Source organism: Mercenaria mercenaria, chromosome 7 (assembly GCF_021730395.1).
Source record: "Mercenaria mercenaria strain notata chromosome 7, MADL_Memer_1, whole genome shotgun sequence".
NCBI lineage: Eukaryota > Metazoa > Mollusca > Bivalvia > Venerida > Veneridae > Mercenaria > Mercenaria mercenaria.
Window position 1 is genome coordinate 55,572,925 of NC_069367.1, and position 12,103 is coordinate 55,585,027.

General features: G+C 33.6%; 1 protein-coding gene across 4 annotated transcripts in view; it reads left to right on the plus strand.

Moving 5' to 3' along the window:
• Positions 1 to 2,146: 2,146 nt before the first annotated feature.
• LOC128558611 (uncharacterized) overlaps positions 2,147 to 12,103 on the plus strand; it is a 110,443-nt gene continuing 100,486 nt past the window's right edge. Inside the window, exons 1-2 of one of the 4 annotated variants that reach the window (XM_053548444.1) lie at positions 2,147 to 3,278; positions 3,889 to 5,412. In XM_053548444.1, the coding sequence (XP_053404419.1) occupies positions 4,549 to 5,412 (864 nt within the window). In that variant the 5' untranslated portion in view covers positions 2,147 to 3,278; positions 3,889 to 4,548. The remainder of the gene's footprint in view (positions 3,279 to 3,888; positions 5,413 to 12,103) is intronic. The other 3 variants (XM_053548445.1, XM_053548446.1, XM_053548447.1) reach the window with 3 other exon arrangements.

Sequence of the window (12,103 nt, forward strand, 5' to 3'; positions counted from 1 at the left end):
GGCAGGCCGAAAGTTTGAATAATGGCGAAATACTAAATGCTTAGTTCATTCCGTCCAACTTTTTTTTAAATCACTACATTTCATAAATACATGTGAAAATATTATCGTATAACGGAGATCGATACAAATAGTCTTCATAGTATTAAAATGAAATCTCATTGTCTGTAATAACGCATGTAATTTTAACTTGATCATGTTTATAATTGATTTTAGAATTCGTACATATCAACGCCCTGAACATTGTTTGGTACACGAAGCACAAAGATTTGGAGTTTTCCACATCGACCAAATCGACTTCAAGTCTGCGATGAACGGACACATGGTTGATGCTTCTGCAAAATGAATTTTAACACATGGTAGCAATTGAAAAAGCCTTCAATTTTAAGGTTTACAATTAATTATACTTTTTCAGCGTCGCATTCGTTGGGATGTATAGATGCTTGAAGGCTACAAAACATGTCTAAAAGATTTTATTCAGAATGTTAGCATTATTTATTCAAATACATTTAAATAAGAATAGAACAGAACAGAAAGTTTGAAGTGAATGTTTAAAAAGTACAAATATAAAAGGATTACATGCATTTAGCAAATATTATTACAATGATATAAGTGAATGTACACACTTTACACAATCATGTCCCATTCAATTTATTTTGCTAAACACTCACCAAAAGTGCGCGCTGACTAAAATCTCCTTGTGCAAGTTTCCGCCGTTGTGTAAGTCTAAATTCGGTAAAAACAAAGGTTTTATGTAAATATGTTTGTTTGAAAATATTTCACTTTGTTTGTACATGTTTATATTAATTGAAACAAATATTGTTTAAAGTACGATTTCATTTAAACAAACACATAATGTCGATGAAAAAAAAGAATCTACGGTGTTCTATTTGGACCATCGATATTTTTATTTCTGAATCCCATATCTCGAAAATCGAAATCACGAAACTACGGTGATGAAGGTCGAAAACTCGTTGGTGAAAGTCGAAATCAGGATGGTGAACTCGAAACTCCGATGATGTAAATCGAAGTCACGAAACCACGATGATGAAAACGCAATATCATTTCGCGTTTTCAACATCTTGGTTTCGTGTGTTTATCATCGTGCTCTCGACTTTCGCCATCGTGATTTCGACTTTCACCATCGCGGTTTCAACTTTCATCATCGTCGTTTCGTGATTTCGAATAAAAAAATCTCGATGCTCCAAACGGGACACCGTAAGAATCAGTATTTCCTTATAATGAATAAATATTTCATAATATCAAACTCATATTTCGCAAATGAAAAAAGAATTAAGATTTCGATAAAATTATATAAAGCATTAAGTGTGTAGGATGGATAAGAAATAAATTCTGCAGTTCAAAGCGCGTTCATGTGTGATTTTAACAAACATACAGAGATTTTCTACACGTATGCATATACACGTGCAATACTCGTATAACAATAAGCTTTGACAATGAATCAACCTTAAGTAAAAAAATCATAGCATTTCAGTACAGTATCTCAAAGAGAAGGGGAGATGTATTTCTTTTATAAATAGTATGTCTGGCCACAACTCTCCCATTTTCTGTATTCCATCGGTCGTGATTATCTGGAAAATTTTGGTGATAATAAAATACTTCCTATAATGCGAGAAGCTTTCGGGCATGAAAATTACAGGGCAGTATTCTTGTAATTATTGTGTAAGCAAAACCTCGGACTAGCATTGATACGGCACTATGCCTTGCTTATGATCTGGGAAAAAAACACCACAAAATACAAATATACTTTTGTTGTGAAAATATTGTACGTTAACCGGATGATCAGTTGGCTATTTTTTTCTATAATTACCATCCTCTAGTACAAGCGACAGTTTGAACGTGCGTGATCTTAGGCTGAAGTATTTAAACAAGACATTCTAGCTGTAGAGACAGCAATACACAATATCTGACAAATGATATGCTCAGCTGTATATTGACTACTCTTTCAAGAATTTTTGCATACAGCTGATGGCTGTGATTTCTTTCCAGTTCTTATTGATCAATTTGCAGGGTTAGAATGTATTCCCTTCACTATGTGGGGGAGTGTTACTACATGTTGCTTTTAAGTCATTAATCTCTTAAGTACAGTCGGAAACGCTTTACTGTTTACTAAAACCGCTAGATACTGTATTGTGTATCGGCAAAACAATTTTAGGAATGCGCTTTTAAAATGAAGCATTTTTTCTCTTAAATCCAAATGGATGATGTTCCCCGCTATTGCATTTAACGATTCATTAACGTTGAGGATAAACTAGTTTTTCGGAATTTTGTTCAACTGAATGCATTTGCCTGCGGCTGAATGCAGCACAAAGAGATAGAGATATAATTCTAACGGTCAATGTCATTTAACGATCAGCCAGATAGCGATAAAATCAGCTTCTTTGATAAGTAATAGGGGGAGAGTGTGCACTAAAGATTATCAGACTTGAAGATCCATGGCGCATGCGCGATCATTTGGTTTCAATCAGAAGAGTTTTTCGAAACCTCCAAGATGGCGGTACCTCTAGGAGGTGTTACTGAATTCAACAAGTTGAAAAAGTGGGAAATTTAATCAAGTAAATGATGGCTTTCATATAAATCGGTAAAAAGCCGTAGGAAATATAGAACGGAATACAATTCTCACATCTGTTCCACAGGATTATCGTTATACAGTGTTAATGGCGTGCTAGCGCAGAAATTAGAATCCGTGATTTTAACATCACCGTACACAAACTATTATTCGAGAAGATATTATTACGGATGAAGTTAAAACGTCCTCTGTGACGGGAGACATTGTTTAATGGAATCTCATGTGCCCGTTCAACGCTGGAAACGAGAATAAGTAATGTGATCTCATTTTAATGCATTCGCTGTCTGGATATTTTTTTTTCTTTTAGATTTATGAAATAGAACTTTCTAGGCAAAATATAGATATTGAAAATAAAAATCACGCGTGAACATTTTACGTTAAATTTTCTCTTTGCGTTGAGTTTCTATGGTAACTTGACCATTTGTTCCTATTTTATACAATACACACGAATCAATGTATTTAATAACAGCGTGGATTTCTTGATAAAACGATAAATTAGTTTGCCTTCAGGTCTCATTTAGCTATATGTATTAATTAAACATTGGATTCCTGTATAGCGCTATCATGAAATCTGCTTCCAGGGAATATTCTATAACAATAATTAGTAATCAAGGGCAGAATGTTTACAGCAAAAAGTCTGGATTTATATGTGTTTATACGTTACAATCTGGATCACTTGTCTACATGAACGGTAAATGGTTTTAGCTTGTTTCTCTTTCTGGTAACACACTTAATTAACGTAATTAACGTTCATAGCTATTTGAGTGATTTTAAATATATAAAAAAGCATTGCTGGTATTTCTAAAGAATACTTTATATGTCGAAAGCTTAGCAAGGGTTTTTTTTCTTTCAAAATACTCTATAGACTTATTAAGTGAATTGATTAGATATACATTTAATCAAAAACTCAATTTGATGGTGTTTCTCTGATTAAAGAAATTAAATATTTCACATAGAGAAATTATTATTACAAACAAGCCAAAGTGAATACAATTAATCAGATAATCCATGAAACGTCGTGTTCCCCAGTTATTGAACAAAATACAAATATAAATACAGATTTTAACGAATTTAAAAATTAAAAACATTTCTTATAATTTTATACTTCCACATTTCTACATAGTAGAACATTAATTTCAAAAATTTGAGAGTCGTATGTATACTTTTCTGCTCGTAAATATGTAGAGAAGTCCTCCAAAACTAGGTTTTTGTGAGAAAAAAAAATGTTTCAAATTTTCTTGCGCTCATTGAGTTATTTGCACTTTTCTCAAAGGTATTGATCTGTGCGTGTGCACTTACAGGTATCATCAAGTACAAAACTCGATAAAAACTTCAATATGGAATCCTCCACCGCCAAAATGAGCTGTGCATGTACCTAGATCTATAGGTAAATAGATTAGAGTATCTGTACAGAGCTGCTGGTCTGACATACCGAAGGCATATGTGTAATCGTAGGTAATTCAGGCTTGGATTTATGTTTATTTATCTAGGAAACATAGCAGAATAATTTGCCAGAACGTATACTACCGGAAGATTTTTAAAACTTGGTGAAAAATAGTGGATCTAACTACTGGATGTAATATACCCTAAGAAATGAATTGGTACACCAGGAGTTGAACAGTTTGGAATTTAAGTGTTTTCTTTATCAAATCTTGGAATTAGAGTGAGAAGTGAGAAGGTGTGCTGTGAAATTCCGAGAACCGGCACAAAATCGTTTATTTATGTGGAATTTTCGTGTCTTGTAAAGGTAATGAACATAATGTAAAAGTCGTGAAACAAAGGAATATACACCTGGATGAGAAAAGAACTTGTTTAAAAAAAAAGTACGTGTACGTGTTTGATTAAAGTAGTATCACGTGTTTGGCAGAAGGTCAAGGTCACTTCACTACACGTGATATGACGGAGCCCTGTAAAATTGACCTGGATGTGTTCTCAGTCGCAACACCGTTACCCTGGAAACTATGGTCAATACAGGACGACATGGAGACATCAAGTTAGAGTATAAACCATGTCAGAAGCACAGCGCATGCTCGGAATATATTGTACAAAGAGGGTCGTCTCCTTTGTCGCACAATCAAAACGGGTCAAATAACAAAGTTCATGCACACAATACCTCAGAAACAGCTCGCAATAAACAGCCACCTGACAACATTACATTGTACAAATATCATCAAATTGCACCGGAATCACCTTCATACAGCTGTATCTCCCCTACATGTCATGTGGGTGGGGAATCAAACAACCAGTTACTGGATACATTGCCATATCTTGAAATACCCTTATCACATGGGTCAAGGTCAGTAAGTACTTTTCGTTCAAAAAGTCCAGAATTATACTCAGTACCAAGATTATTTGGAAGTTCTAGACTGAAGCTTGCCATTTTAAGCATAATCATATCAATGTTGTTACTGTGTAAGGGCTGCACGTGCTTCTGCTCAGAGAATTTGGCTGTGTCGGTGCCGTTAAATCCGTATTTAACCCAATTCAATGAATCCAATATGGCGGCCGTTTCCGGGCAGTGCCTTACAGTGACCGGAAGTTTAGTGGATTCAATATGTGAACAATCAAAAAAGGAGAAAAGTCGTAGTGCATTGCTCCGTGATTTAAGCACAGATTTTTGTGGGCTTCCGTTAGATAATATTTTATCACCGCAAGAAAAAAACAGTGTGCAATGTGCACGCGATAATGGCTGTGGACGAGTGATAAATCGCGTGCAGGAAATAGATGAGGAATTACGTAAAATGTATTGTCAATTCTCAGATGTACTAGAAAGGATAGATTGTGGAGATATGTTCCCAACAACTGGTGATTGTGATCTATGTAAGGTAAGAAATTATCTTTTCTCTACTATATACAGTATACCTTGCTACATGTGAGGGGGTACAGTCATGCTTCACCTACTTGACATTAGTCTGGAAAAGGAAGGGATAATAATGTTTGACCTATTTGTACTGAAAACTGTTTTACCTCGCGGGTATTATACTATGGTTGTGCCACTGAAATACATGTTATTTCTTGTCTATCTATGAAAATTACCGTAATATGATTTATTTTCAGCAGCTGTGTTCATATATTGTTAGTGTTCGTTTTATTACATTCAGCTCTCAGATCTTTTGCAGAGAATTACGTCATATTAAAGCGAGTCTCAGTTTACCATGAAATACGAGGCACACAATATATCACCGAGACTACAGTTAAAATAATGTACACGATATAGCAAAATGTCATGTTTTATTACATCTCTAAACATGTTAGATAATATTTGATAAACATATATTAAAACAACATTTGATTTGTTACAAGTGGAGTCTATTAGTTTGGTATGTGTAGCAATTTTGCTATAACATACTTATAAAAGTGGCATTATACAGTCTACTCGGGTGTTTCGAAACGGGCTATAATGTGGTTTATCTACACATTTACTGTTGAGGACAATAGATACCCTGACAAAAATAGGAAACCGTCATTTTTGTAAATTTCAAGTGCTTCTGGACCTTAAACAACGCAGATTATAACATTTTCCGGTTTGTTGTTGTATATTGACTAGAAATATATATATAGCTACTCTGGTCAAGGGACGCTTACTTTATTTTCCGATGATATACGCAACGTAAACAATTAATGGACATGAAGTAGTTATCACACTAGAAGTGTATACATTTTGAAATATTTGTTTGTTTGTTTGTTTTGGGTTTAACGTCGTTTTTCAACAGTATTTTAGTCATGTAACGGCGGGCAGTTAACCTAACCAGTATTCCTGGATTCTGTACCAGTACAAACCTGTTCTCCGCAAGTAACTGCCAACTTCCCCACATGAATCAGGCGTGGAGGACTAATGATTTCATTCACAATGTCGTTTATCAAATAGTCACGGAGAACATACGCCCCGCCCGAGGATCGAACTCGCGACCCCGATATCCGTAGACCAACGCTCTTACCTACTGAGCTAAGCGGGCGAGCTTAATGAAAAGGATACTCATAACACAAAATTCACAACATAATTATGGATTATTTAAATCACCATATTTCTGTTCTATTCTATATACCAAATACACATGTAGTTGTTTATCCATAGCTTTTGTTTCGACTCTCATTCACCATCCTTAAAACCCTTAAATAGTCACCAGTGTTTCAATATGATTTGAAAGATCGCAGAGTCATGTAGCACTCTGAATCTCATTTCACTAAACTTGTACGCAAAGTAGTCCTCTACAGGTAGAAATGAATAACAGAGTAATTTGAAGTACCGGAAATCATATATATGTTGGAGCATAAGTCCCATTTAAATATTCTCAAAACTGGTTCAGAATACCCAAGTAGACTGTTTCGCTGTTTATAGTTTTACAAAATTATGATATAGTTTGTTCTTTTCCAATACTGGTGTAGTTTTAGAACATGCGTAGTTCAACAGCAGAAATTCATTGTGTTGGTATATTTCATTTTTTACTTCATGTTTTATCAATATTTTACTTCTATGCAATCCCTAAGCGCCCCTTCTTTTAATCTATTCTTGTCTAGACTCAGTTTGACTTAAAAATGTTTTAATTTACATTTATTGTATTACTGTTATATAGATGTATCTGTAACTTCACGTTTATAGATCTACAAAGACAGGCAGACGGCCTCTGAAGTCCCACAATTGTCTCATTTTGTCAATAAAAATCAAAATATCCTACTCTCAGATCGTAAGTGTATGGTTATATATATGTGTGTAGGAATGGGGTGTGGACGGTTTGGATGTATGTACCATGTACCATATAGTATACAACAGTTCTTGGAATTTGATTGATTTTTCTTAAGAACGAAGGGTTATATTATCATCAACAAAGAGAATCTATAGACCAAATTCCATTTTCTCATATAATGAGTATTTTGTCCCTTGGTAAACATTGACGTTTCTCTGTGGACGGAAAATACTTTGTTTGGTATAATTTTCAACACATTCATGCATTCTTATTATTTAGCCGCCATTCTTAATGAATTTACGACTAAGCGACAGTGTCGTTGCAATGTATATAGGAAAACTTCCATCTACGAGGAGATTAAACTGTTGGAAAACATCAATTCCACAGAGTGTCAGTTTGAAACGGGTTAGATTCTTTGCTGTTCTATCAACTCTTACCCGTTATATAGACTTCAGTCAGAGAAAATTTGCAAAGGTTTGGAGACGGCTTTTTACATAATTTCTTTTTATTGTAATATACATTTAACAAAACTGCTGACTCCTCCTCAATTTTAGTATCTTTCATATTTAAGGTTGTGATTATTTTTTATTATTACTCATGAAGTTTCAGGCTCACGTGTATAGAACAATGTGTTAAATAAATTCCAGTCTCGATCAGATTTTAAAAAGTCACAAAAACGAACGCAATTCCTTATAAGGCAGAGGAAAACGAAATTCCTTGTAAGACAGAAATATCTTGACAATCACAAAATGACTTCTTTATCCTGTCATATCTCAGAATTAAATGTGACTGGTGAGTTTTGATCGTACATCATAAATGATTCAATTTGTACCCCTCAATATCCCAATAACCTTATAAATGGTATCTACACGCTAATTAAAAACAAAATACAGATATTCTCGTATTTTGCAACTTGATTAAAATAGAGATTCAGTTAAATGCATAACTACTTTCCTTCTTAACATGTGAGAAAGTTCGTATATGAACCGTACGTATGTTTTGTACTTACGAAAGGTATTGCAAAAACTACCGAAGTCTAGAATTTTTGCTACGTATACATATATTTTCATGTTAATCTTCAAAGAAAACTGAAATTTAGAAGAAGTTAATGAATCAGATATAAACTATGTTTACGAATGCATATTTAAAGAGCACAATTTTATACCAATTTAAAATCAACATATATGGGATAAAAATAACGTACCGACCACTTAATTTACTTAGGAAAAAAATACAAGTCTGTCTTGAACATTTCTTGATTTTCCAAGTTAATAAGACTGTGCTTGATTTATGGCACCATTTAATTCTATATCTGGCATGAATGACATATTGATCGTGATACTGAAAGAATGTTGATACAATTGTAGATCTTGGTAACATGTGCGTATTATATAGCCCAGAGAAACAACTGAAAATAAATAAATGGATTTTTTAAAATACGGATCCGTTTAAAACCATTTTAGAGTATAAAACTTTCTTTGAAATGGAAGTACAGAGTATATCTGAAAGTTAAATAAAATGAAATATCGATTTGATTTGCCGTATCGTGTACAAATATGAATGACGATATCAGAGACGCCCCACATAAAAGAGCTTTAAGTTAGAGTAAAAGGGATAGGATCATGGAATAGATCTTTTATTGTTAGACACATATTTCAAAGTAACGTATCAGTTCATTTACATATCATAAGATGGTCATGAATAAATGTGGTCAACAGGGTTGTGTTCGCACATTTTTAAAAACGAGCACTGCCAAAGTAAGATATGATAAAAGTATCAATACAGTCTCGATGTAACCGTTTGTCTGTGCATGTTTTGTGTCTGAGCATTATATACATGTATGTTTGCCATTAAGACTCTATCGCGATATTACAGTAACAAGGTATCGGTATAATGTCCATGAAATGCATCACATAAATGTATAGACATAACAACATCTTAGATAATGATAGTTATACATAAACAGTATTACGTTATCACAAAACTTGTGGTAACACGACCATAGAAAATTCGAATTCGGCACCTCCACGTGAAGAGTACACCACCTATCTCTTCTGGTCCTGGTTGGAGAAAAAGAAGTCCCTCTGTATTGTGCAAAACGTCACGAAGGCTCAGTGAGATACCGATATAATTTGGTTGTGAAGTTAACCTCTAGACTGCTGGCGGCAAGTGATTCTGCCTTTGCGACCAGTGCAAACCAAGATCTGCATGCACATCTGTGCAGGCCGATCACGGTCTGCACTGTTTGCTTATTCAGTCAGTAAATTCAATGAATATCCCTTCAAATGATAATGGTACTGCCAAAATTGGATGATAGACCAGTCCATTTTAGAAAGCAGTGTAAATGTTTATACGACAAAACCGTTTTATTAGTCAGTATCCATTAGCGGGGCGAATTTGAAACAGAATTTACGGAATATGTCATAATACACAGTTAAGAGGAAATATCCAGTTAACATCTCTATAGGGAACTCACAGTAATTGTTTTACAACTAATAATTTTCGTTATGTACTAAAAGTGTCTGTTATGAACAAGTAATTCGGTCGTCGTACTGGGACTGTAAAGTTTCACGAGAAATACGTGCAAATAAAGCACATAAACAATGACAATCTTAACTTATATTAAGAAAGCTAGATCATTCTTGACAGAAAGACAAGGTATAAAATTCATCTTGACATTTCATAAGATGTTCCCGAAACGTAAAATAGTCTTTAAATTTAGTTTTAAACATTCCGAACAGTTTCTGAACAGTCAGTAAAGTTAACACAGGCACAACAAACATCTTGGGCATTTTCAATTGTGATAAAACGAATCATCAAAAATAGACAAAAATTCGGAAATTTGTTTTTGAAGTAAACTTACTGATATTGATAATAGTATTCATTTTCTTAGAGATTTTTCTATCATCTAAATATGGTTATGGGGTTAGGGCTGGAGATTTTGCGATCCAATTACTATCATTTAATCGTCATATATTTGCTAGGCTTGAATTAAAATTTGTCGTTAATAAAACACTTTTGAATGGCTTAGCCAATAAGTATATAATGGTCTTGTATTAATGCCTAGTCATTTCACACATCATAAATAAATAGCACTAATGATCACACGAGACATTTTATATACATGAATATTATACGTGCAGAACTGACCTAACTGCAATTTCTGTTAACGAGTTGATGTTTTTGTCGTGAGTAAGTTTATTTATTCAATTCCAATAGGCTAAAAGCCCACGAGGACATAAACAGGCACAGTTTCTGATGAACAGTGAAATTAGCATGCATACATAAATAATTGTGTATATGTGTCTACACAAACTACTCTTGATAGATATTTGGAATTATATCAATCCACGATTATATGTGTTATATACACACAAACACACACAACGCGATTCACAAAAAACAAAAAGAAGAAGAACTAAAGGCTTTTACCCCATAAATTCAGAGTTCATCAGAAAAAAAAACCAGTTTGTTCTTTGCGCCTTATTTGTGTTAGTAATTAGCAAACCTTGCTTCTACAGCACTTATTAATGATTTGGTGAGGTTTTATTATGACAGTTAATCGCAGACAGGTGCTATTAGATCACTTGAACGCTCCTATTTAAATGGATTTAAACTGGTTACACTAGAGAGTACACTAGAGAGAGAATTTCTTTTGCAATGTTATTCATGCTCAATTTAAAGATTACAAATGGTACAAAAAGGCGTAGCACTGTGCAGATTTTACATTTCATACTGCTGTTGGTTATCGCATCTATCAAGCGTGAGTTGTTTTTACAATGCACAGTTTGTGTAAACAAAATTATGCACATGTTTGCTGCTTTAGTTCAAAATATTCCATATAATACTTATACTGCTGTTATGGATGACTTAATATCTCCTTGAAATATTCTAAATTTTGAATACGTATCGAAAGATTTTTTTAAGTGTGGAAAGAAAATTACTTGATCAGTTCACAAAAGTGTACATAATATGTAAGGCAATTTCTAATTAATGAACAAAATAGTAGGCGTGCGAAACATCAGAGAGAATTGTACGCGTATGTGTAATAAATTATCCGGAAATTAATTGGGAGTTCCGCTGCACCTAACTTGATTTAGGATTAAACGGCTATTGTTTTATTGTGCAAACGTTTGAACTTTTATTACAGATGTATCTTGGAATAATTGTACCACAGAGAGTGTTCTAAAAGGCTTGAATATATAATAAAATGAAAAACATACAAAGTATCGGCCACCATGATATCTTTTACATTTTGTCTATTTTTAGAACACCACTATTTTGCATTTAATTATAAAATATTGCAAGTATATAAGTTACAAAAAATATAAATGATTCATTATACATGTCCTTTATAATAGAGGTGGCAAATAGTAATCTTCAGGGATCCTTGTTATATGTATAATTTGTTGAATTTTAATATTGGCCGCAAGGGTCGTCAGTTTGTGAAATTTGGAATATCATTAATTCCTAGAAATATATAAATGTTTCAATAATAAAAATACTAGTGTAAAAAAATGTACATATCTTCTTGTAAACGTAGTCTCAGAGCTATGAAATCCTTATGACTGAATATGAAATATGTTTGCTGAAAAAAAAATCGTCAGTGAAATGTCTATGAAATAGAGGATATTTGTTTATTTCGGTGTAAGATTGAAATATCTTTCACGAGTAAACACCAGATAGAGTGGCATAGCCACGAGTGAAATGAAAGAAATGGTGGTCATGAGTAAAGATATTTTGCTCTCACTTGAAAAAAAACAAACACATTTTCTTTTTATTTCAAGTTTTGACTAAATTTACCCATTCTATAGCTTTTCACCAGTGCAAA